Source organism: Sceloporus occidentalis, unplaced genomic scaffold, assembly GCF_023333645.1.
Source record: "Sceloporus occidentalis isolate IW3139 unplaced genomic scaffold, rSceOcc1.0.p SCAF_3, whole genome shotgun sequence".
Taxonomy (NCBI): domain Eukaryota; kingdom Metazoa; phylum Chordata; class Lepidosauria; order Squamata; family Phrynosomatidae; genus Sceloporus; species Sceloporus occidentalis.
In genome coordinates, this window is record NW_028316983.1 from 54881131 (window position 1) to 54908903 (window position 27773).

Below are 27773 nucleotides of genomic sequence, written 5' to 3' on the forward strand. Positions count from 1 at the left end.
TAGAGGAGGCTTGGTGGGATGGGGTTAGCCAAATTTTAGGCATATGTAAATCTTTACAAACTAAACTATTTGCAATACGGAAATAACAATGAAATGTACTGAGGCAAACACTAACAAGCTTAAAGGAACAGATAATCTTACGTTCACAAAACGGAGGATCTTTATCCCATTCAACCTTGTTCCTCCCAAACAAAGTGCAACGAGAAGTCTTATGGCCTATTAATCTGTACCTAAAGAGAGAAAAGTCTTACAATTAGTACATGAGATAGGAAAAAAGAGTATACAAATACAGGATATCTTGGAGCTAGTAGGCTTAGTTTTGCAAGATCATTTGCAGTCCACCGCATTATCATTGCCAGGGCCTCCTAAAGAAATAAAAGATAATGAAACCAACAATTTAAAACAATTTAACAGAATGAAGGAGTAAGAATGTATCAGCAACGGGATTATAGCCAGCTCAGGAAATATTTTCAAGAGATCTGAATAATAAAAGTGTGAGGGGGGTCTTTGCTTGCTGACAAAACGTAATGGAGTGTATACCAGGATAAGAAAAATATTCCAAAGAGCCCCATAACTGAAAAGATCTGTTCTAGTCACTAATCCAGGCTGAGATAAGCCACCAATTACCTTAATTTCAGAGACAAGACATGCAAAAAATGAAGAGAAGAACCTCCCCACCTCCAGGACCCTAATTTATGATATCACAGCTTGCGTTACAGCAAAGCATACATGAGAGTGTCTGAGCTTCCAATGTCTAGTGCACCTATTCAGATCAATGTAAAATATTTAGCAAGACTCCCTTTTGTCATTTCAGACACAGAAGGAAAAATGAAGGAACACAGCCAAGTGAGTACACAGGATAATTTATAGCACAGGTAGAGTGGGGGAATTTTTCCCTTCCTCCTGAAAGTGCCACTCAAAATTACCCAGCAGTCAGTGGAACTGGAGAAGACTGCAACAAGATTCCATTTCTCTCTTCACCCTGGCATGTCACATAAATATCCATTGACCTTTGGCATGTGCCTTTCCATTCTCTCCATACTCATTTAGCCTTGGGGTGGATAAAGCCTTCAAGTGCAGAGTGGGATGGAGCAAGATGGTGAGGCTACAAGTCCGATTTAAAGGAACATCAAGGTAGGTATTTTCATCCCTGCTTGAAAATCCAAGGGAGCGGCACTTGGAGAGCCAATCATAAGATAGTATAGAAAGTGTATGCTCACCTCATTTATTTAAAAATAAGAAAAGAAATTGGTTATGAAAGCTGTCAAATGAACAGTAAATAGAAACGATTGTTCCAAGGAATAGTTCTTAGTACCTCCAATTATTTACCTTCCTTCTCAATTTGGAACCTGCAACCTTCCACTACCCCATGCCTTCAATGGCTGCCCAAAAGCCTCTTTGCTATTTCCTCCTCTCCTTGGGTCCTGTCCATCCCTTGCCCTGCCATTCTGCCTGCCTGCCTGCCTTACTGGACCAGAGGAGCCAACTGTCACACACCTCCACCTGTGGGTGCGAATCCCTGGTGAGCTGACCAGGAAGGTGGAGGTGGCAGTGTAAGGCAGTGGTAAGCCCTGGCACATACAGTTGGTCCTCCATAGCAGCGGACTAGCCATCTGTGGATTGGAGCATCCGCAGATGGCACTGCCCCATTATCGACAATGGTAGGAGTGCATGCAGTCCCACTGGCACAGCCACATACATGTTAACATCTACTGTGGCTAATAAGACTTGAGGTCTAACTTTTTCTGGTATCTGTGTGTTGGGGGTGGGGGTGTCTAGAACCAAATCCCCACCAATACAGAGGGCCAATAGCACCTTGCAGAATGTGGTGCACTTGCACAGCTCCTCCTTGGCTAAACAATTTGATGTACCTTTTGGGGATGGAGCAATCCAGGCTGCTTCTCCTCTGCTTTCAGAGCATTCATCAGATATATATGTCTGTCTGCAGTGCGGTTTATCATCTTTTAGCTGCCTGGGTATCTAGCTTGTGAGCAGAGTAAAATCCACATGGGCAGAGTTAACACGTAGATTCCAAGTTAAGCCTTCCTAAGTAATGGAATCAAAGGATATTTATATGGGAGGATGATCATGCTCTCTATTAGTCTTTTAGGCTATTTATTATATGCAGTAATATAGGCCCAAAACAGACGGATAAAAAGTACCACCTTCGGGCCAATCTGGGGGCATGGCGTGCAGATGACGCATGCCCCCAGATCACCAGGAAGCTGCACCTAGGCCGGCTAACATAGCCCAAAGCCGGCCATAATAGGAGTGGGGGAAAACTGTTCCTTGCCAACGGTCTGTTCCAGACAGCAGCGTTAGGTCGCCGTAGTCCCATGCCCACCAGGGGTCAATTGGGGCTGGAGTGGTCTCTGGCTGCTCCAAGCTGCCAGTCCATTTGACCTCATAGATATGGCCCTTATTTATATAAACATCATTTTCTCCTCCAGTCAGGTTACTGGACATAACAAAACATCACGGACAGTTAACTTCCTTCAGATAGCAGCCATCTGATTGCATCAGAAATTGCTCTCTACTACAGCCCATTTTAAGTTTATTGTCAGTCAAGGCATTGTTTATACAGGCATCTCAACACTGATAGTTATGTTGGCATTCTCCCTGGAACTGAACTGTGTCTAGACTCTACAATACACAGTTTTCTGTTCTCTGTGTTATACAGTTAGCCCTCCACATTTTCAGGTTTCAGATTTGCGGTTTTGACTATTTGTGACTTTGTAGCTTCTGCTTAACAAAGCCAACCTTTTCACACACTCTTCCTCAATCTTCCCTCCCAGCCAGCGAAAACCAACACTGTTCATTCCCCTGCTCTGCCAAAATTTACATCCTCCTCATTTCCAAAGACCTTCCCTTTAAATCTAGTGTTTGCAGTCATCTCCGGGATGATCCAGTCTCCCTCCCACTCTCTCTCAGCCAAACAAAAGCAATGGTGTACTTTCCCTTTGTACAGATTGAATCATAGAATCATAGAGTTGGAAGAGACCACAGGGGCCATTGCGTCCACCCCCTGCCATGCAGGAACTCACAATCAAAGCATTCCCGACAGATGGCCATCCAGCCTCTGCTTAAAGACATCCAAGGAAGGAGACTCCACTACACTCTGAGGGAGTGTGTTCCACTCTTGAACAGCCCTTACTATCAGGAAGTTCCTCCTAAATGTTGAGCTGGAATCTCTTTTCCTGTAGCTTGCATCCATTGTTCTGGGTTCTATTCTCTGAAGCAGCATAAAACAAGCTTGCGCCCTCCTCAATATGACATCCCTTCAAATATTTCAACAGGGCTATCATATCACCTCTTAACCTTCTCTTCTCCAGGCTAAAATCCCCAGCTCCCTAAGCTGTTCCTCATAGGGCATGATTTCCAGACCTTTCACCATTTTAATTGCCCTCCTTTGGACACGCTCCAGTTTCTCAATATCCTTTTTGAATTTTGGTACCCAGAACTGGACACAATATTCCAGGTGGGGTGTGACCAAAGCAGAATACAGTGGCACTATTACTTCTCTTGATCTAGACACTATACTTTTATTGATGCAGCCTAAACTTGCATTGGCCTTTTCAGCTGCCTCATCACACTGTTGACTCATGTTCAACTTGTGGTCTACTTGGACTCCTAGGTCCCTTTCACACATATAACTCTCGTTCAGCCAGGTGTCCCCCCATCCTAAATCTGTGCATTTCATTTTTCCACCCTAAGTGCGGTACCTTACATTTCTCTGTGTTGAATTTCATTTTGTTAGCTTTGGCCAAGCCTTCTAGTCTATACAGGTCATTTTGAATTTTAATTCTGTCCTCTGGGGTATTAGCTATTTATCCTAATTTGGTGTCATCTGCAAATTTGATACGTATGCCCCCAGTTCTGTCATCCAGGTCATTGATAAGGATGCTGAATAGCACTAGGCCCAGGACAGAGCCCTGTGGGACCCACTGGTTACTTCTCTCCAGGATGAAAGGGAGCCATTGTTGAGCACCCTTTGGATTCAGCCAGTCAACCAATTACAAATCCATGTAACAGTTACCTTGTCTAGCCCACATTTTATAAGCTTGTTTGCAAGAATATAATGATTCTTGAACTTTGTCAAAGGCCTTGCTGAAATCAAGATATATGGCTGCAAACATCAGATTCAGAGTAGAAAGACTTTGGAAACGAGCAGAACGCAAAGTTTTGTCAAAATGGGTAAGATACAGTGTTGCTTTTGTCTGGCCAGGAGGGAGTCGGGGAAGAGGAAGGAGAAAATGTGGATCCTTTGCAGTTGTGGTTGCTAACATCAGACTGAAAGTGGAAGCACTTTGGAAATGTGGGAGAGGATATGTGTTTCAAGGCTAAAAAAAAGTTATGAGCGGTGCTCTTGGTGGGAGAGGACTCTTTATCATTCATATTGTGGAGGGAGGCTAATATATTTGAAGGTTTTCCACTTTCATGGGTTCCTTGGCCCCTAACTGCCAGGAATGTGGAAGGGTGACTGTACTTCATATATTATGCTTCATATCTTATAAACACTCTACATTTCCAGGTCTCAAAGTTGACATATAAATCAGTATAGGCCTGGAAGAAGGTCTTCACATTGGTGGCAGAAGGGAAATAAATGGAAAATCTCATAGGATGCTCCACATCTCATCTGTTCAAGTCTATCTGATATCAACTGCTCACCAGGAAAGATTGTGATCAGCTGTTCTGATTATTATGTTGCAATTTCAAAATTATATTTTTATAATTAATATATTTTTAATTGCAATTATAAGATGCTTTGGAAAGATCTGCCTCCATTAAAATGGGATATAACTAGGCTAACCACATAGAACTAACGGTTCAGATGGTAACAATACGTATAAACATTTTAATATATTGCTAGCAAAACCCTTCCAGGAGTTCGACACACATTTTTTTTCAACAAGCGACCTGAAACTCACCCTTTGTCACAGCTGAAAGTTACTGTATCACCTAATGCTAATTCTTCTGGGCCTTCAAATCTGCCATTTTCTAAAACTGGAGGCTTACACCGCTTTCCTAAAGGAAGAATTAGAACTAGAATTACAACATGCTGTCCTCATTCATAGAACAGAGCAAACACACTAACAGATATCTAGGTATTATCTTGTCTGCTTTGGGTTGGATGAAGGAAGTTTCTGTCACATCTGGCTACAAATGATACAGATGTGGAATAATTAAAAAGGGGGAAATGTAATATAAGAGGCATGTCTGGTAACTATTGTGGAGAGGAAGCACAACCAGAAGTGTAAAGTCATTTCAAGGAGAAAAATTAGAAAGTTTGGTGACTGAATTAAAAAAACAATGCTGAGGACTATTTCTCTTTGAGAGTGATGACCACAATGTGCTCAAGAAACTGAGTGGCTGTTCTAAGCTTTCCTTTTCATTCATCAGAATGTTTTATTACAATCTTTAGAAAATACAGCAGAAGACCATTACAATTTCTGTATACAGTGGTACCTCGGGATACGAATTACCCACGTTACGAAATTTTCAGGATACGAAAAAAATTAATTTAAAAAAACTGTTTCGGGTTAAGAAAGTTTTTTCGGGTTACGAAAAAACTTTTGGTGCTTTTCGGCGCGATTTTACACCAAATCGCGGCTTTTCCCCATTAGCGCCTATGGGGATTCGGCTTGCGAAAGCCTTTCGGGTTACGAAATTGACAGCGGAACGAATTAATTTCGTAACCCGAGGCACCACTGTACTCATATGACTCTCAAATCCGCTTTCCCGCTTTTGTTCTCTCCAGATCTTTCTAGCATGTCAAAGGAAACTGTTCTTTTGCTAAAAGTATACATATCAAGTAAAATGTAAACGATCAAAGGCATTTGTTTCAATCTGTGCAAAAATTCAGGTCTCTGCAGTCTACAGAGATAAAAATAGAAACTATGAATTTTTCAGATGTAAATACTGATTAAACAAAAAAAAAACTGACAATCTCCTATTTCCAAGTATATTTTATACATTGTCTCAGTGTCAACACATAAGTTTCAACTGGCTATTTTTCTTAACAGTTACATCACAGGGTATATATATATATATATATATATATATATGAATACATTATGAACTCTTCTGTAAAGTTTACCTCAAATTTGATTTTATTGATAACCCTTAATACTGCAATCTGTTGGGCCAGATGACATATATTAGGTCCTGTCTATATATAAAAGCAGTTGAGAAAAATAACTTCTTGAACTATATACACTTGTTGCATTGTCACCTATGCTAAATAGATTTTGGATTTTTAAAAAAATCGGTTCTTCTATTTTGGGGAAATGGTGGCACTGTCCAAAACAGAGAACTAATGACATAATACACAATGTTAACAATTTATTAAATTATTATCACACCCCAAATTGTCTAAAACCAACATATGTTGGGGACAATAACCTGCTATTCCTTCTCCAATACCAGGTATCTTTAGAATTACAATTTGAATAAAACCAGTATGATTCATACATTTACCAAAGAGAACAATATTATGTGCTAATTAAGGCATATATTAAGAATACTGAATACACAAAATCCTGAACTTTAGATGTGAACATACTGCAGATATTGTCAATATTTCCCAAGGCTGGAGGGAGCATCTCAACTTTATACCACATTGAGGCCAGGTTGAGAGACCGCTTACACTGCTGACATGACATTTCTGCCTTTCAAGGACCATTCAGACAACAGCAATTCAATCTTGTGGAATTCTGTTTTCTTTATTATCCTTGGTATGAAACAGACAGGCTAAATAAAGTGGTTTCCAGCCGCTTTGAAGACAGGGTCTTTAGATGACGCACACCTTCAAAGCAGGCAGAAATTAGATAGAAGCTGTGCTCCAGGACCAAAACCCAGAGCAAAAAGATAGTCCGACTTAGCCTGGAAAATGCACATCTTCACTGCTGCATATCTGTTCGACATTTGGATTGTGGGGATTCTGTGTCTTATTTTCAAGTGTGTGTTCAGACTCAAATGTCCTCTTCTGCGGAGTAGAACATTTATGTTACTTGTTAGTGAACAGACCAATAGGCTTTTTAGCCTGGATCCGTTATTCGTTACCCAATGCTATTACTGTGTTTTAAGGTATGCTGGCAGATTCTGACTCGCTCTGCTGACATTCTCTGCTTGACTCTGTTTGGTGAAAGACTACTAATGCTGTTGTGTTTTCTGCTGCTTACAGTAAAGAAAGTTCTTTTGTGAACCTCTGCCTTCCTGGCTGTTATTTCTTACAAGGGGACAGAGAGGGGAGAGACTATAAGCTTTACTGCTGAAGGAAGTAAAACCAGCAGTAACCTTAACAATATCAACATCCCAATACAAGTGCAGGGCTGCGGCAAAGCAAATTAATGAAAGTGTGAAAATTCCAATGGATGTAATTACAATATACACAAACCGGACAGTCCAACAGGGTGGTATAGGGTGAAGGGGGCATGTAGCGGGTGAACAGTCTGGTGATCATTATACACACCAGCACCAAAGGGGGCAATTTAGGCCCTCCTGTAAACCACTTATCTTACAAATTTGAGGTGGAGGGTCAAAAGACCAAACAAGGAATAGCTGCTTGCTATTGGTCATGGTGCTAGAGGTAAGAGGCACCCAACAGGCTTAACACTCAGTTGAATCAGTGAATCATAGGGGCACAACTGACCTATAGATTCCTAGGAGGTAAGAAGTAGAAAAGATGGCTTCATTGATGTCAATTGGGATAATCAATGAAACTACTGTATATAGTGTATATACTTGACTATCAGTCGACCTCATGTATAAGCTGAAGACAGATTTTTGGGCCAAAAAATATGGATTTTGATATGGCCCATGGATAAATTGAGGGTAAAACCTAGGGGCACGTAACAAAGGATCTAAAGCATGAAGTAAAGGAAAACAATGCCAAAGAACTTAGAAAATTCTGGAAGGCAAAGCTGCTCATACTAAAGACTGGATGGATGAGAGAATGGAGGGGGTATCAGTGCTTCCATGACAGATTCTGCTCTTGCCTTTCACCCGGAGATGGTTCCTTTTTCAAAGTAAGAGTTAAAGTACAGTACTTACATTGACCTGTGGATAAATCAACCCAGGTTTTTTGGGTCAGTTTTCTAACCAAAATTTCTAGCCTTATACATTGGTATATACAGTAATATATTATCACCTTCTAGTAAGTGAGTACTAGGAAGCCAGCCATAACCTCCTCAAGCAGACTATTTCCTCTTTTCTTTTCCTCCAAATGACAGTCAGCATTCTGTACCAAGTGAATATGCCTAGTCTTCAGTAAGCTGGGTGCTTTTCTTTTATTACCTCATAAATACCTTCCTCCTGAAAAACCTACCCTTGAGCTTTCTTTAAAAAAAAACAGCTATGTATTTTTGTAGTTCCAAAGACATCAGGGTTCTGTCCCTCGAGTCTGCTGTTAGATATTCAGGTAGAAATATCTGAGATACCAAAAACAGATAAAGATTTAACGGATCCAGGGTCATATAGACCTATATCATTAATAAATCAGGATGCAAAGATATTAACAGCAATAATAGCAAATAGAATGAATAAATGTATATATATAGGGAAAGATTGATGTGGATTTGTGAAAGGAAGACAAATGTCTAATTTAGTAGGTAGAGTTTTGAGTAAAATACATGTAATGGGGACAACCAAATGAAAAGTAGGAATTTTGGCATTAGACATATTTAAAGCATTTGATTAAAAATAATTATGAAAAAGGTCTGAATGGGGGGTGGAAATATTGTAATAATTCAATTAAAATAATAGTAAATTATGGAATAACAAATGAAATAAAAGTAACGAGAGATACAAAACAAGGATGCCCACTTTCACCAATATTATTTGCAATGGTGATAGAAATGCTAGCAAATATTATAAGGAAGACTAAAAATCTGGAAGGAATAGGGCTAGGAAAAAACTATTAAATTAGTTTATTTGCTGATGATACTTTAGTAACTATTAAAGATTTAAAAGAAAAAATGGGAAAAATTAAAGAACAATTGAACTTATTTAGAGAGATGACAGGACTTCAGGTTAATTGGAATGAATCAGAAATGATGTTATTCAACTATACAAAAGAAGAAGAAATACAGTTTGTGAAACAAAAAGATTTAGAGATAAGAATAAAAAGTAATATAAAATATTTAGTAACAAATATAATGAAAGATCTAAATGAAATGGAAATGAAAAATTTGGTTGGATTACAGAATGAAATTGGAAAAAAATGGTAGAATATAAGGAAATAAAACTATCATGGTTTGGAAGAATAGCACTAGTTAAAATGAAAATCGTACCAAAATTAATTTTTTTTATTTAGAATGATACCATTAAAAATATCAGAAGCTGAATTAAATAAGTGGCAACAATTATTAAACATATATTGTAATGGAGGAAAAAGAACTAGAGTAAATAAACAATTTTGGTATAAATCCCAGGGAAAGGGAGGGTTAGGCCTCCCTAATATAAAGGGATATTGTGAAGCTAATCAATTAATATATGTACTAAAGGTATGTTAGGTACATCAGATCTGGACTGGTTGAAAACAGGAAAAGAAGAAATACATTTGAAAATAGGGAATATTTTCTTTAAAGAATTTAGTAGGAAAGGAATTAAAGAAATTGAAAACACACTGATGAAAAATATACTAGAAATATGGAATAAATATAAAAAAGAATTATTGAATGAAAATTCATTGACAGTATCAATAATAATGGTAAAGTCATTCCCAAAGAATTTAAGAAATTTATTAGATAAGGAATTAAAGGAAAGGAAGATAGATAAAATAGAAAATTGGATAGAATTACAAATAGGAAGAGAAAATATAAAAGAGAAAAACTTAAGGGAATAAAAATTTTATTTCATTATATGGAAATAGAACAAAGGTCCAAAATTGGAAGAAAAAGAATATAGAAAAGGAAAAATATACGCAATTTGAACAAATAATTCAGAAAGGAAAAGAACTAGAGGAAAATAAAATTATGAAAGGAATACCTAGTAAAATGTAAAAAATATTAATGGAGAATAAAAGAAAAGAAATAAACCAAAATATTTGGAAAGGGATATCGGAAGAAGAATTCGGATGTAAATTTTTTGAAAATGTGTGGAATAAAATTTGGGAACAAAGAAATGTATTGGAAAGAATTAAGGGAAATTATTATAAGCTGATCTGGAAATGGTACTTGACACCAGTGATATTACATAACATAGATAAGAACAATTCAAAATATTGTTGGAGAGGATGTAATAAAGTAGGATCATATATACATATGTAAATATGTAAAAAACTTTTTGGGAAACAGTAATATTAGAAATAGAAAATATTATGAAAATAAGAGTAGACAGAAAAGGAAATATTGTATTGTTATCACTATATAATGATGTAGAATGGAAAAAAGAAGAAATCTTATAACAAATTTGCTTATAGCAGCGACATTAATTATAGTAAGAAGTTGGAAAACGAAAATAAATGTGGAACTGGAGAATTGGTATAAAGAAGTCTGGCAAATAGCGATTAATGATAAATTAACGTGTAAATTGAAAGTGAAGAAAGGATTATGGAAAAGAAATGGTTTTGATGAAATATGAAAAAAAATTGAAAAATTATCAAGAAAAGAAGATGGAAAATTACCTTCACGAGATGAATTAAAATTTTGGTTGGAGTATATGGATGGGAATGGCTCTGGGGAAGGGGTGCATTGAGGTGATATTTAGTATAAAATAAGTAAAGTGTTAAAGCATATATTTGTATGAAGCATAATAATTTGCATTGTAAAATTTAAAAATATTTTTAAAAAGAAATATCTGAGATATTTGGAGAACATAAAATACAAGGAATCCTCCATCTTTGCATATGGTTTAATCAAGATTTCATAAGAATTGCTGTTGTCTGCAAAAAACATTTTATTTTATTTGTATATCATGCCTTTCTCTTTGTACAGGATCCAAGGCAGCTGAAATTCTCGAACAAAGATACTCACTTTCACAAACTTGTGGAATTGTTGACCACGTAGATGTCGGCAGACAACTAATATATGGTCTTGCTCCAGTTACATATTGATAACCTTGGTGGCATCTGTATTCCAGAACAGTTCCAACAGGATAGGTGTCATTTTCTTTCAGATTCCTTATTGTAGCATGCGGCTGCCTTGGTGGACTAAGGCAAACAACTGGAGTTAAAGGTAGACAGAAATTTTGTGAAAAGGTGAGAAGATGAAGGGTTTGGGTTAGGAGCACAAAATTCTGTTTAACCTATAAAGCCTTAATATTATTTCCCTAGATGAGACCTGGACCCCCACCCCCCTTTTTTTTAATTGAGTTAACTTGCTGAGTAATGCAGAGACATTTAATTGCCATCTGGATTATACCAGAGGAATGGAATATCTTCTTCAATGTGTAAGACACTCGTGGCATAAGTTTCAAGTTGCTCCCAATTCACAGAAAATGTGAGGTATCAAGTTTACATATTTTCAGATAACAGCCAGTTTATGGTATTTGGTACTACTCTTACTGTTATCTCATGTTTGTAGACAGTATCCAGGTGTTGCCAATACTAAGAAACATGCCCAGAATAATACTGGCAGATGATGCTCTAACCCAAGCACAAGGCCTCGGCCTATATTCAAAAGCCCTGTGCAAGCAATCCATTCAGACCTCTGGCAAAACCAATGTGTTTCTTTCAGTGCAGAATGCATTCTTGCCTTTCATCAGGGGATGGTTCCTTTTTTATATAAGAGTTAAAGTACAGTACAGTGGGCCTTTGTTATCCGCTGGGGTTTGGTTCCAGGATCTCCCGTGGATAACAAAATCCGTGGATACTCAAGTTCCATTCAATCCAATGGCATAATAATATGGTGTACAGTCCGTCCTCGCCTTACGCGGGGGATCCGTTCCGGATCCCTCCGTGTAAGGCGAATTCCGCCTATGCTCGAGCCCCATTGGAAACAATGGGGCTCGTGCGCGGCAGCACAGGCGCACGCGGGGCGCAACGGGTGCATGCACCCATTCAATTGAATAGGACGCGCCGCCCCTTCCACCCCGCGCGCGCCCCGCGGCTTGAGCGCGTATGCTCAAGGCCGCGTATGGCGTGCCCGCGTATGGCGCAGGCACGCTGTATCTTATATAAAATCGAAAATCAAGGTTTGCTATTTGGAATTTACACTTTTTCTCAATATTTTCAAGATGTGGATGCTTGAATCCGTGGATTAAAAAATCTGTGGATAAGGAGGGCCGACTGCTTACACTGATCTGTGGATAGGTCGACTCAGTTTTTTGGGGTCAGTTTTTGACTAAAGTGTCTAGACTTATACATAAGTATACACAGTAGTTCTGAGGAAATGCAACCCTCACCCAAAAATTATTTCCTGTTCTGCTCTACTTCCTATATCAATGCACTGCTTTTCAATGAAGATCAGCTCCCAAAAAGCCCACAGTTAGGAGCTTATTGCATTAACAAATAAGCCAGTTTACCTTTTCTGGCTTGAATGCAGGATCCCAGATGCCCCCGGATGGTATCATCATCATCATCATAATATTTATTTATATCCCGCTCTTCAGCCAAGGCTATCAAAACGGCTTACAATTTATTACTACCAATCTAGCTGGGATGCCGCTGCCCGGATGCATCCTGGGTCAAAGCCTCGCTCAGCTGGCCAATTTTTGAATTCAGAAGCTCTCCGACTTCCAAAAAGTGCTGGCTGAGTGAGGCTTCAACCTGAGATGCATCTGGGTAGCAGCATCCCAGCTAGATTTGTGGCAATTTAGCTATGATAACATCCAGGGGCATCCCAGATACTGAATTCAAGCAGGAAGAAGTAAACCGGCTTATTTGTTAACACGATAAGCTCCTCAGAAAGACACAATACAGTATTGCTGTGTGGAGATGCTTGTGGCATTTTGGAGATGCTTGTGCATGTTTGTGTGTGACAAACTCCAGCTTGTTCATCAGCTCTGACCTTATCTGGCACAATAGGTCCTGTTGTTGGTTACCCATGCACTATACCTCTGGACTGCTACTGCAGTATACTTTATGCCACACTTAAAAGAAAAAGAAAATAATAGTTGGAGATTAAAAATATAATAGAAGGTACAATGAAGTCAGGGAATCTATTAATAAGATATTCCACATTATGGGTACTGGGTACTAATTTACTCAGTTACAGCCATTGGAGGGGGAGGAGGGAGGGGAGATGCGGGGCTGGATAGTATGTGATGTAATAATGGTAATATTCAGTAAAGATTATATATGTTACATAGCATTGTGGACCATAAAACTTATAAATAAACTAATTATAGTTGGAGATTGGGGCAGGAATCTGAAAACATTTATTATGGAGCAATTATAAATAATTGTAAATAAGCCTGTCTTAACTGATAAAGCTGCATATAGTCTGTGAAAGGCAGAGCTTGAGAAAGTTTTTTCCCCCTATAACTCCCAGAATCCTCCAGTCAGCGTGGCCACTGGAGGAAAAATCAGGGTTGATGATTTAAACACATTTATGGATGTTTGTAAATGGGGATGATATGATTAAATGGATATGCAGGCACGGACTGCATCTCTCTTCTTGACTCCGTATACTTTCTTATACGGCCTTGAGACTGGAATTTTCACAAACCTTCCTCCAGGATGGATTCACCTCAAGCTCAAAAGATGTTCTCTGCCCCTTTATTAAATAAAGCATTCCAAATTTATCTTCAGATGTGTTGGCTTTTAAGAAATCCAGGACCACAAAGAGCATGGTAGAAAGACAGTTGTCCTCAGTCCCACAATAGAGAAATCTGGAAGGTGCTAAGAATCTGTCTACCTCTACTAGTCTTTTTGTTCCATTAATCACCAGTCTGTTCCCACAACCAACTAAAATTCCCAGAATTTGATAGCATGGAACCAGGGCAGTTAAAGCGGGACTAAGCCAAATTATTTCTGAAGTGCGGATGTGGTTCAGAAGAGGATTCAGTGCATGCCTGGGCTCTATGGAGCAGATACCAGGCATACTCAATGCAGGAAATGTCTTTCTCATTCTCAAAAAAGAACAGAGTCCTGCAGCACCTTAAAGAAACAAATTATAGTGTGTGTGTGTGTTTGTGTGTATAGAGAGAGATTGAGCGAGCATGTGTTTGTGTATCTATTTGTGATGTAATGGGTTATGATGCATGAAAATAACATGATGTAATAATGTTGTTAGTCTTCACAAGTCTCTTTGTTGTTTCCCCTGTAACAAACTAACAGTAAAAAACTGACAAATTAATTATAGTGTTCTATGGGACTATAGCATATTTCTTTTCTGATTCAGGAGCTCTCATGGACCACAGCCCACTCCATTTGTGATGAAATGGTTTATGATAATTAAAAATAACATGGGTGTGTTACAGACCACCCGTTTAGGGTGCGCCTGTAACCAGCCCTTTCCCTGCCGGATCGGGGCCTTAGCTGGCACAGCGGTAGCCTCTGAGGCCCCGATCAGCCGCTTTCCAGGCTGTGGGGAAGCGGCTAAAGGAAAAGGGATGTCCTTGGAGCTTCAAGCCCCAAGGACACCCTTGTGCAGCCCCAGTATGTCACTTCTGCGCCGCCCCATTTGTAGGCGCCGCAGTCGTGACGTAGCAATGGTGGCCCCCGTGTGGAAGGGGGCCACCATTTTGTGCGTGCTAGGGTTAGGGGCGTGTGGAAGTAACGCCGCTTCCTAAACCTAGCACACTCTTGCGCAACCCTAGCACGCGCAGAGCGCGTACTTTGTGCGCGTTTGTAATGCGCCAAGGTATAACAATTCACAATTCACAATTGTGTTGTTAATTTACAATTGTGTTGTTAATTCACAATTAACAATTCACAAGTAATAGACTAACACTACAAAAAAACCTGACCTTTGTTTGTTGGTCTTTTTAAAAAGGAAAGAGCAAAGCAATGCCAGGGCTCAGGAAAGACCTGAGTCCATCTAGAACCAAGCATTACACTCCACCTAATAAGGCTGCATCCAAACTGCAGAAATAATCCAGACAGATTGCTTTAACTGCCCTGGCTCAATGCTACAGGATTTGGGAACTGTAAACAAAAGAGAGATAGGAACAAACTAAGAATTATGAATTCAACAGAGCAACAGTTTGTGCAGAAAGATAAAGAAAAATAACTACAATGACCAGTGCAGAGAAATAGAAGACAACAACAATAAGGGAAGAATAAGAGATTATTTCACAAGATCCAAAAAACCAAAGGAATATTCAAGCCAAGGTCTGGGATGCTTTATGACAATAAAAATAGCATAATTCAAGGTCAGGAAGGAATAAAAAGATGTTGGATGCAATACACAGACGAATTATACAAAAGAGACAAAATTGACCTCTTTTCTGAGATTGTTCTTCACCCAAGAGGGGAAAGTGATCATCAACCTGTATGTGTGAATTTATGCAGTAGTTCGGGTCTGAGATCAAGGAGTAGGGCTGATCGATGTTTCACGAGGTGTGTCCAAAAGGTAGGCTTAGATGGGCCAGTGTTGATAATCTTGCAATATCAGATAGGCTTAGAACAGGGAAAGTGGAAAACTGGGCCAATACAATTCGGTTGCCTACAGCAGACTGGTTATCAGTTTCTAAAGCATGTACAAATCTGTGTCATATGCTGAAGAATTATCTATCAACCAGACCCTCTGCGAAAAACTACCAGAGAGGCAAATCACCTTGGTTTGACACTGAATGTAGAATGCTGAAAAAGAAATTAAAGTCAGCTTTGAGAGCTGCTCAGAGGTGTTCCTCTTCTCATATACAAACCCCATCAGGGCTAGCCTCAAGAAGAGCCCTCCCTCCATGGCATCTGCCTCCATCTGGATGGAGGGAATGAAAGGGCAGGCCCAACTCCATCAGGCCTGGCCTTGATTAAGAAGCAGAGCCCTCCAGTCCACCTGCCTTGGTCCAGGCCTCAGAGGGAGAGAAGAAATGCTGGGCCTGGTCCCCTTCTCCACCACCATTCCCTTCTCCTTTTGCATCATGACTTTTTAAGACTGAGGGCAGGGAACCGTCTAATTAAAAAGATTGTATGTACGGCGCTGTGTAAATTTACAGCGCTATATAAATAAAGCTTAATAATAATAATAATAATAATAATAATAATAATAATATGTTGTCCCTTAGAAAGTAATATAAAAAACTCATAAAACTAAAGAAACAAACCATGCTATTACAATTTGGGCTGGGCTCAAGATAGCAGTAAAGAGTCATAATTCAGCTATATTTTGGCATTCTGCTACAGGAATTTTAAAGAAAAGACTATTTTCATCTGATATCCCTATCCCAGCCAAGGTTTGGGAGGATTATTTTCAAGGGTTATTTGCTTTAAATGAACCTGTTGAGAAACAGCACTCAGATGAGGATCCTTTTTGTACTGAAACCCTCTCCCCCTGGCCACCACTCTCAGAAGACGAGATACAGTCTATTATTAAGGGCCTTAAAGATAACAAAGCACCGGGGGGGGGGGGGGGATTTTTTACCAGCTGAATTATACAAAAAATATATTGACTAGTGAGTTCCTCTTTTGACAGGTCTATGCATATAAACAATACCTGTCAGATCCCTATCGGATGGAAGTTGGCAATAGTGGTTCCCATGTGTAAAAAAGGGAACAATAAGGAGCCCAGTAATTACAGGCCTGTTAGTCTAATACTGTATATATTGTTGCCAAAATTTACTCCTGATTCCTTTTGAAGAGACTTGAAAACTGGGTAACTGAAAAAGGTATTTTAATAGAAGAACAAGCAGGCTTTAGACAAAATAGATCCACCACTGATAACTGTTTCATTCTGAATCACATGATTGCCAAATATGCCAGCAAAGGGAAACATCTGTATGCTGCTTTTATCAATCTTTCTACAGCTTTTGATATGGTGAACAGAGAAATACTATGGAACAATTTGATCGCCCATAAAATTGAATTAAGATTGTTGGTATTGATTAAAGCCTTATATACAGGCAAATATCTGAGAGTGTGACTTGGGATAAATGATGCTATGACAAATAGGATTGATACACAAAAAGGGTAAGACAAGGGTGTTTATTAGCACCACTGTTATTTAATATTAATGACCTGCCAGGTGAATTGAAGGACCTTGCATTCCATATGCTCAAAGTCTTAAATACATCTTGTAATATTTTGCTTTATGCTGATGATATGATATTGTTATCATATTCACAAGTTGGTATTCGTAGACTTTTAAGAAGACTTAGCTCTTATTGCCAGGATAATTTTTTAACCATCAATAAATCTAAGTCAAACATAGTGGTGTTTGGAAAAAGACAGCAGAGACACAGATGGCAATTAGAGGGTGAGGTAAGAGAAGAAGTGGATACCTTTTCTTATCTTGGAGTAATTTTCTGGTCCTATCATCATCAAAGGAGTTCACTCAAAGCAAAGGCACGTATGACTCTTATACTTAAAGCACACAGTTATCCTGGCATCTTAACCCCTATAATTAACGTATATAAAGTCAAGGTTACATCTATGCTTTTATATACAGCAGAAGTTGGGGGTTTAAATTCCATCTCAGTAGTAGAACAAGCATAGTCTCAACATCTGAGAAGTATCTTGGGCGTAGATAAAAGGACCTCAGCAACAGTTAGAGATGAACTAGAAATCTATTCAATCTCTTCACAAGCTAAAATCAGAGTGTGTGACTATTGGTGAAAAATTATTATTATTATTATTATTATTATTATTTATATAGCACTGTAGATTTGCACAGCGCTGTACATAAGAACAACAAATATAAAAGAGTAAACCTGCCTATGGCGTACAGTCTAAGATATGATAGGATAATACAAATAAAACACATAGCATTACAGGAAATGGTTCAATAAAACAGGCAACAAAAAGAACATCAGATAGCAAATGACAATCGCGCAAAGTCTGGGAACGCTTCTCTGAACAGGATGGTTTTCAACTCCGTTTTGAAGCTGGTTAAAGAAGTGATGGCCCTTGCTTGCGAGGGAAGAAGGTTCCAGGAGTGAGGGGCAGCAAGTGAAAAGGGGTGAATCCTAGATGGGGCAGAGGAAATCCTGGGCTGAGACAGCAGACCTTGACTACTAGAACGGAGGGCCCGAGTGGGAAGGTGAGGAGAAAGAAGGTCTGATAAATAAGGGGGGGCAGCCCATGGAGGGCTTGAAACGTTGACAGCAGGAGCTTATACTGAATGCGGAAAGGGAGGGGGAGCCAGTGAAGGGATGCCAACACAGGAGAGATGTGGTCAGAGCAGTGGGCGGATGTGATAATGCGTGCAGCTGAATGCTCGACAGAAATTAAAGGGCGGAGGTGAGAAAGAGGAAGCCCAGCCTGGAGGACGTTATAGTAATCAAGTCATGAGATCGCTAGGACATGGACAAGGATCTTGGCAGTAGAGGCGGAGAGATATGGTCGGATTTTGGCAATATTGTATAAAAAGAATCTACAAGCCTTGGCTGTGGTCTGGATCTCAGGGGTACACGACAGAGAAGAGTCAAAATTAATGAAATGGAGCTAGATAGACTCCCAAGATTGTGACTTTTAGAACAGTTATAATCACATCCACAGTCTTCTGGGACCACGCAACTAACAAACTTTATAAGGAGCTGCAGTCTCCTTGTAACTTGTGTATTTAGTGATCAAGCAAGAAAGAGCATGTGACAAAGAATCTTGGATATTGAAACTCAAAAGGATATAGCCACACTTGGTAAGGTAGGCAACCCAAAATGGCTGAGCCGATACAAAAAGGTCTGTTCTCAGGACAAGAGACTACTGTCAGAACAGAACATGGAGAAACAGAATGGTTCACAACTGGCAAAGGAGTCAGACAAGTCTGCATCGTTTCATCCTACCTGTTCAACTTGTATGCAGAACATATTATACGAAAAGCAGGCTTGGACACAGAAGAAGGAGAAGTGAAAATAGGAGGAACGAATATCAACGATCTAAGATATGCAGATGACACCATAGTGCTAGTGGAAAACCTTACAGGCCTGGAACACTTACTAAGGAAGATCAAGGAAGAAAGTGCAAAGGCAGGCCTACTGTGGAACCTAGGGGCCATTCAAACTACCTTTTATCCCAGTTCAGAAACAGATTAACCACAGGAAGTTCATAATTGGCCCCGATTCTTCCACAAGTGAATTCGAGGCTTTCACACCCATTCACGGGCAAATGCCCCTTGGTGTGGGTCTTTTGAAAGCGGAGTTTTACCTGTATCTTTTCAGAAAAACCGGGTCCGGCAAATATGAACTTGGCCCTGGTCATGATCAGGTCAAGTTCAGGGGAGGGATTTAGGTCAGAGGGAGGGCAGAGGGCGGAATATGCCTCCCCTTCATTGGGGTGAAGGAGGAGGAGGAGGAGGAGGAGGAGGAAGGGTGCCATGAAGGGCAGAATCAGGGTGAAGGAGGAGGAGGAGGAGGAGGAGGAGGAAGGGTGCCATGAAGGGCAGAATCAGGGTGAAGGAGGAGGAGGAGGAGGAGGAGGAAGGGTGCCATGAAGGGCAGAATTAGGGCGAAGGAGGAGGAGGAGGAGGAGCAGTAGGAAGGATCAAGTTCAGGGGAGGGATTAGGTCAGAGGGAGGGCAGAGGGCGGAACATGCCTCCCCTTCATCGGGGTGAAGGAGGAAGAGGAGGAGGAAGGGTGCCATGAAGGGCAGAATTAGAGCGAAGGAGGAGGAGGAGGAGGAGCAGTAGGAAGGATCAAGTTCAGGGGAGGGATTAGGTCAGAGGGAGGGCAGAGGGCGGAACATGCCTCCCCTTCATTGGGGTGAAGGAGGAGGAGGAGGAGGAAGGGTGCCATGAAGGGTAGAATTAGGGTGGAGGAGGAGGAGGAGGAGGAGGAGGAGGAAGGGTGCCATGAAGGGCAGAATCAGGGTGAAGGAGGAGGAGGAGCAGGAGGAGGAGGAGGAGGAAGGGTGCCATGAAGGGCAGAATTAGAGCGAAGGAGGAGGAGGAGGAGGAGGAGCAGTAGGAAGAATCAAGTTCAGGGGAGGGATTTAGGTCAGAGGGAGGGCAGAGGGCAGAACATGCCTCCCCTTCATCGGGGTAAGGAGGAGGAGGAGGAGGGAGGAGGCGGAAAGGTGCCATGAAGGGTAGAATCAGGGTGGAGGAGGAGGAGGAGGAGGAGGAGGAGGAAGGGTGCCATGAAGGGCAGAATTAGAGCGAAGGAGGAGGAAGAGGAGCAGTAGGAAGAATCAAGTTCAGGGGAGGGATTTAGGTCAGAGGGAGGGCAGAGGGCAGAACATGCCTCCCCTTCATCGGGGTGAAGGAGGAGGAGGAGGAGGAGGAAGGGTGCCATGAAGGGCAGAATCAGGGTGAAGGAGGAGGAGGAGGAGGAGGAAGGGTGCTATGAAGGGCAGAATTAGGGCGAAGGAGGAGGAGGAGGAGGAGCAGTAGGAAGGATCAAGTTCAGGGGAGGGATTAGGTCAGAGGGAGGGAAGAAACGGAACATGCCTCCCCTCTCGCAGGCAGCTTTCTCTTTCTCTCTGTTTGTATTTTTATTTTTGACAAACTATGTGAATAGTTCTATTGATACATATAGATAGAATGTGTCTGCTTGTGCTACATTTCCCTTTCATTTGCTTTCTCCCGGCATGGCACCTCACTTTGCAAGGGGCTTTTTAAAAAAATTATTTCTTATATGCGAATGCTACAATGCGAAGTTTCTGTTTCAATTTGGCAAACTGATACAGAATGTTTTTGCTACATATGTGTATTCTGGGGTGGCAGAAAGCAAAGGATGCAGAGATGGCATTTTGGGGTGAGGAATTATTATTATTACTATTATTATTATTGTGATGGGAAGAGGATGCATGGGGGGGAGGCAAGGGCTTCAGAGGTAGCATTAGGCTGCAAGCGAAGGGGAGGCTAGAGGCTGGCATGTGGAAACCCATGACTTTGATGAAATCAGAAGTGAATTTGATTGAGAGCAAAGGAGCCTTCATTTTAAACCGGTACCACAAATGTGAACTTCAGAGGGGTAAATTACCCCGATCAAAGTAAAAGATAGTGGGCACTTGTTTCCGGAGAGATTGGGGGGGGGGGGGCAACTGGATCTGTCCAGTTCCATCCAGGGCAAATGGGTGGGTGGGAATGGGGCCCTAAAATAGAAAAAGAAACAACAATGACCACCGAGGACCTTCACAAGTTCAACCTAGACAATGAAGAAATAGAAATCGTAAAAGAATTCCCATATCTGGGATCAAACACTGATAGAAATAGAGGCTGCAGTCAGGAAATCAGAAGAAGGTTAAGAATGGGGAGGGAAAAGATCCTAAAATGCAAAGGTTTACAACTAAGCACCAAAGTTAGAATCATACAAGCCATTGCATTCCCTATTGCCATGTACGGATCTGAGAGCTGGACAGTTAGGAAAGAAGATAGGAAGAAAATCCATTCATTTGAGATGCGGTGCTGGAGAAGAGTGCTGAGGATCCCATGGACAGCCAAAAGGACAAACACATGGGTCCTAGAGCAGATCAAGCTGGAAACCTCCCTGGAAACCAAGATGACCAAACTGAGCTGACAAAAATAAAAGCTGTACACACACTGACTCATATAAATATAAATTCACGCTTCTTAGCGATGCTCAAGATGCAGGGCATTTAGAGAGAGAAGGCTGAATCCATGAATCCATGCTGCTTAGTGAGGCTCAGCATGGAGGACCCTTTGGGATAGTCCTCCTGGAGAGAGAAGGCTGAAATGGAGGACTAAGTCTGGAGAAAGGAGGACCTGCTGGCAAGAGAGAAGGGGCAGTGCCAGTTTGTTTTGTTTTGCCCTTTCTAACCAACTAAACATTCATGTCAAGGGACTACCATTGCCTTTTTTTAAGCAGGGTGAGCCAGACTTTGTCCTCCTTTTCCTGCACATGGTCCTCCCTTTCAGCCTTCTCTCTCTCTCCTGCAGGAATCCCACAATGTCCTCCATTGTGGAGCAGGGATAATAACAGAGTGAGCCAGACTTGGTCCTCCTTTTCCCAGCCACTGTCCTCCATTTCAGTCTTCTCTCTCTCTCTCTCTCTCTCTCTCTCCAGGAGGAATATCCCAAAGGGTCCTCCATTTTGAGCAGGACTAAAAACAGAGTGAGCCAGACTTGGTCCTCCCTTTCAGCCTTCTCTGTCTCTCCTGCAGGAATCCCACAATGTCCTCCATTATGGAGCAGGGATAATAACAGGGAGAGCCAAGCTTGGTCCTCCTTTTCCCAGCCACTGTCCTCCATTTCAGTCTTCTCTCTCTCTCTCTCTCTCCAGGAGGAATATCCCAAAGGGTCCTCCATTTTGAGCAGGACTAAGAACAGGGAGAGCCAAGCTTGGTCCTCCTTTTCCAGGACATGGTCCTCGATTTCAGTCTTCTCTCTCTCTCTCTCCAGGAGGAATATCCCAAAGGCTCCTCCATTTTGAGCAGGGATAATAACAGAGTGAGCCAGACTTGGTCCTCCTTTTCCCAGCCACTGTCCTCCATTTCAGCCTTCTCTCTCTCTCTCTCTCTCTCTCTCCCAAAGGGTCCTCCATGTTGAGCCTCATTAAGGAGCATGGACCCCTAGGCCCAGCTTCCAATTTGGAGGGCGTCCTCCATTCCTAGGGGCCTGCCTGGTGGCCATTGGGGCAAGTGGGGCCCCGTCCCACCCAGGGGCCCAGGGCCCTCCTTACCCACCCTCGGGGGGCCCGTCTTCCTGGGAGAGATACAGGGGGGCCACCATCAGGAGCCCAGAGCAGCAGCAGTAGCAGCCCCAGGCGAGAGGCAGGCGCCCCATGGAGCCCAGGAGAGGCCCTCCTCTCTCCCCAGAACGCTCGGCCCCAGCGCCAGCTGCGCAAAGGAACCGTTGGCCGGAGAATCTGGCTGCCAGGGCAGGGTAGGCCTGCTCCTCCTTTTCCCGGACGCCTCCTACATTGATTCCTTCCCTGTCCGGGAGGAATCCCAGGACGTCGCCCATTTGGAGTGTGACTAGGAACAGGGCGACCAATGGGGGGGGGGGTGTCCTCCTTTGCCTACATTTTTATCCCCTGCCCAGGAGGAATCCCCAAACGTCCTCCATTTTGAGTGTGGCTAAGAAGAGAGCAGCCAGGCTTCATCCTCATTTTCCTGGATATGTCCTCCATTCCAGCCTTCTCTCTCCAGGAGGAATCCCCAAACGTCCTCCATTTTGAGTGTGGCTAAGAAGAGAGCAGCCAGGCTTCATCCTCATTTTCCTGGATATGTCCTCCATTCCAGCCTTCTCTCTCCAGGAGGAATCTCCCCAAATATGACTAAGAACAGGGGATGACCAGACTCGGTCCTCCTATTTCCATGACATGTCCTACATTTTAACTTTATGCCCAGCAGGGATTCCAAAATGTCCTCCATTTTGTAGTGTGGCTGAGAACAGGGTGGTCAGGCTTGGTCCTCCTTTTCCAGGGCATGTCCTCCATTCCAGCCTTCCATCCAGGAGCAAGCCCTATTTTATCGGCCTCTGGTTCCCTTTGGAAAGGATTAATCCAAAAGAACAAATAATTGCAGGGAAATTTACAAACTGTCCTCCATTTCAATTTTCTGTCCAGGAGGATTTTCACGATGTCGGCCATTTTGAGCAGGACTAAGAAGAGGACGACCCAAGTCTCGACGTGAAATTCATTTTATGTTTCAAATCTACACCTTATAAACATACCTTGAAGGTAATATTATACATAGTTTTTTTTAAAATAATGTTGTGCGTGAAACAAGGTTTGTGTACATTGAACCATCGGAAAGCAAAGGTGCCACTATCTCAGCTACTTTAGGTGGACATTTTCGGATTTCGGAGTATTTCAGAGTTTGGAATTCTAGGTTATTATTATTATTATTATTTTCTTATATCCCGCCTTTCTCCCAACACAGAGACTCAAAGCGGTTTAAACCTTAGACCCCACATAAAATCCTTACAACGTACATAAAAACAAACCGATTGAACCCAGTTATTCCAAAATACCAAACATAAGACTGTAATATAATTCAGTATAAAGAGCAGTTAGGTCTATGCAGGGGTCAGGCTCACAATCCTTTATCACTACAAGCCCCAGGGGCTTCTGTGGCACTTTCTACTTAAGGTGGCTGTTGCAACTACTCATGCACAAAGAGGGCCTGGACAAACTGTAGTAATCTGAACTGCGCTGCGTTCTACGTGGAATGAGAGACTCCAACCTGTATTTTAGCAATTTCCTTGAGTAATATTTTATACTGAGAGCCAGGCTGGTGTAATGGTTAGAGCACTGGAAAGTCACACTCTCTCAGCCTCAGAGGAAAGCAAAGGCAAAAATCCTCTGAACAAAATCTGCCAAGAAAACCACGTTAGGGTCGCCGTAAGGCACACAACAGCAACAACATGATCATATATAAATTCTAAACAAAGTGCCCACCTCTTTAGCCTTTTGATAAAGGCTTCCCTTGTTTAATGTGGGCAATTCCTAATCTCAGTAGTTAAATCTCGGAATCACTGGGGTGGGAGCAGTTGGTATTTGCTGTTACAGTGGCAGGAAAACCAAACACAGAATGTTCCCCCCCCCCCCCCCATGTATGTTTATTTATTGCTTCAATGAACAATGAACAGCAAGTACAAGGCTGTTGCCATTTAAAGTACACCAGAAGACCAGAAAGTGATTACTTTAGCACTGGAGTCTTGAATTTCACATTTTCTCCAGGAAACTGTGCTTTTACAGTGTGTCTTTTGGATTGCAGTGTACAATATATATTATATCGCTCAACAGTTACGAACGTTGTGAAGTCGAAGGCTTTCATGGCCGGCATCCATAGTTTTTTGTGGGTTTTTCGGGCTACGTGGCCATGTTCTAGAAGAGTTTATTCCTGACGTTTCACCAGCTAGAATAAACTCTTCTAGACCATGGCCACATAGCCCCAAAACCCTCAAAAAACAATAGTTATGAGCAGGTAAACTCAAGTGAATGCAGTGGTACTTTCTGAATAAAAGTCAATAGACTTGTTGCTGTATGCCTTCAAGTTGTTTCTGACTTATGGCCACCCTAAGGCAACCCTATTGCAGGGTTGACTGGGCAAGATTTGTTCAGAGGGGGTTTGCCTTTGCCTTCCTCTGAGGCTGAGAGAGTGTGACTTGCCCAAGGACACCCAGTATCTTTCCATGGCAGAGTGGGGATCTGAACACCTCCTGTACTCTAACCACTACACCACTCTGGCTCTCGGTATAAAATATTATATGGCTCTCCAGAGTTGTACACATGACTAGTACATTCTTGGTAATCATACCGAAAGGAGTTGTTATTTCCTTTCTGAGCAAGGCAAGTCAAGACAAGATAAGCAAATACGGTTTTAAAACATTTGTCTTGTCACTAAAGACACTTTTAGGCATTGCAGCTATTGTCATCTTTCAGAGGAGTGAGGCAGCTTTGAAGGGTACATTTTTTGGAGTGACACGAGACAGTGTAATGTTGCATATATGCCTTTGTTCAGTGTCTTCCAACTGTTCTGGTGTTTTGTTAGCCATCTGTAGTGATACTTTTATTACACCCCACTTCTGCTGACAGGTTTCAGTTTTACTTATTTAATAATTTTTTCAAAATGTGAGGTCGAAGGCTTTCATGGCTGGCATCCATAGTGTTTTGTGGGTTTTTTGGGCTATGTGGCCATGTTCTAGAAGAGTTTATTGCTGATGTTTCGCCTGCATCTGTGGCTGCATCTTTCTCTGAAGATGCCAGCCATAGATGCAGGCGAAACATCAGGAATAATTTTCAAAACAGTTACATCCTCTCCTGCATCACAGGATTCTACCCTGATTTGGTTGGACGATCTAGAATAGACCTTTAAATTCAACTACTAATCCCAACTAAAGTACACCCATTGAATCAATGGGAATTGCAGTGAGTGGTTCAATGGGTATACTTTATTTGGGACAGGGAAATGAAATTAGACCTTTCTGCTCCGTAATCTTACAGTGGACAATACTGTAAAACAAAATCATATTTATATAAATAAACCTTTGCACTCATGAGACATCTTTCAGGTGATTAATCTTCTCTTGATCAACAAAACCACCTTTTTACCTTTGCATTCAGGAGGAGATCCTCTCCACACTCCATTTGTGTTGTCTTCAGTAGTACACCGAACAGAAGCCTCTCCAATAAGTGAAAAGCCATAATCACATTGGTAGGTTACCGTTGAATTATATCCAAAATTTCCAGTACTACTTCCATTGTGTGATGCATTAGTGACATTAGGAGGAGGAAAACAAGTTATCCCTGAAACAAAAAGGAAAAGTGTGAATGAAATTCTGTTTAAACCTTTAACTAGAACAGATATACAATGACGTCATTTTATGGAGAAAGTTTAATAGGTTGTGCTATACTGCATGGGAAAATCACTTCCTTTCTCATTTCTCAGTATAAATAAGCTTCTTTCCATGCCATATAAACTTTTGAAGAACCATAACTCTGTTCTGAATGCTTCAGTTTAGTAACATAAATACAGAAATATAGCTTCCTCTCAATGTCAGTGAGATTCCAATCTTAGGGGTTCAGCTCAAAAGAAAGGGCAAAGCAGGAGTCTGAGATTTAATCATAATGAAACAATGAAAGAGTAAGGATATCAGGAGCGCAAAATGATGAGAAGGAAGAAAAGTTTTAAAAGATGTAAAGTCAGCAAGAATGTTTGTATGGCAACTACAGAACATCTGATCTACTTGCCGCTTGATGTGAGTCAGCAATGACATCTCTTCTTGTTGTACCAGTGATGCTGGGAAAGCCCAGGACCATATGGAAGGAGTTCACCCAACAGTTACTCTCCATGCTAACTATCACCCAGTTTCTGAAAGCTTGAAACTGGTACAGCTATAATTTGGGTTTCTTTTGTAGACTTCAGAGCTCATCGTGCCATTCAAGAAACTACGTTATAACGTGAATTTGCATAGCTGAACCAGGAATCACCCCGGATCTGAGCTGCAAAAACCTCCATGTGATAAACACCTTTCTGCTGCTACAGTTACATCCAATCTAGAGCCATGATAAGCTATGAAGTGCTTGAAGACTCTTACGTTGACATTCTGGAGGATCTGGTTTCCACTGAACTCCATCTCCTTGCAGGAGACACTGGGCAGAGGATGGTCCTTTTAACTGGTACCTAAGAAAAAGAAAAACAGCAGGGGACACATTCTTATCTCATTTCCCCATAGATCAGTTAAGAGCCTCCATATTTTAAAAATCTGTTTCTGTATGAAAAGACTTAAATGCTGATACGTTCATAATATTTGCATCTCAAGCAGGCTTACATTCTGGGGGGGCAGGGGGTGCACCCTGATTCCTCACAGTGATTACAAGGGGCTTTTCCCAGATGTTTTACATTTATTTAAATTAGGAATGGGTGTTCTTCTGATACACCTGGGAAGCCAGTCACAGTAAACCGGTGCTGTGAAAGCTAGCTAGGTTGGGACTCAAAATGCTCTGGATATGTGAGCCAAGTGGAATGCACAAAAGTATCCCCACTGTTATAGCTAACCTCTTCAATAAACTTAATTTTCTCTCTCTCTTTCTCTTACACACACAGAGAGACAAAGAAAGCTGTCAACCTGCAGAATTAATGAAGATTGACATTGCTTTAATTGTCATGGCTCCATCCTATGGAATCCTGGGATTTGTAGTTTGTTGTGTATCCAGAGCTCTTGGACAGAGAAGGCTAAATATCTCACAAATCTACAAATCCCAGAATTCCATAGCATTGAGCCATGGCATTTAAAGCAGTGCCTAACTGCATTAATTTTGCAGTCTAGATGGAGCCAAAAAATATAGTTTTACAGACATAGTAAGAAATGACAAACTGACAGGAATT

General features: G+C 41.4%; 1 protein-coding gene across 3 annotated transcripts in view; it reads right to left on the reverse strand.

Moving 5' to 3' along the window:
• LOC149315941 (complement component receptor 1-like protein) overlaps window positions 1-27773 on the reverse strand; it is a 58645-nt gene that overhangs the window by 25847 nt on the left and 5025 nt on the right. For all 3 annotated transcript variants that reach the window (XM_089514449.1, XM_089514448.1, XM_089514450.1), the window contains exons 5-9: window positions 26983-27068; window positions 25997-26191; window positions 10974-11162; window positions 4929-5025; window positions 142-230 (exon numbers count right to left, since the gene is read on the reverse strand). In XM_089514449.1, the coding sequence (XP_089370575.1) occupies window positions 142-230; window positions 4929-5025; window positions 10974-11162; window positions 25997-26191; window positions 26983-27068 (656 nt within the window). The remainder of the gene's footprint in view (window positions 1-141; window positions 231-4928; window positions 5026-10973; window positions 11163-25996; window positions 26192-26982; window positions 27069-27773) is intronic.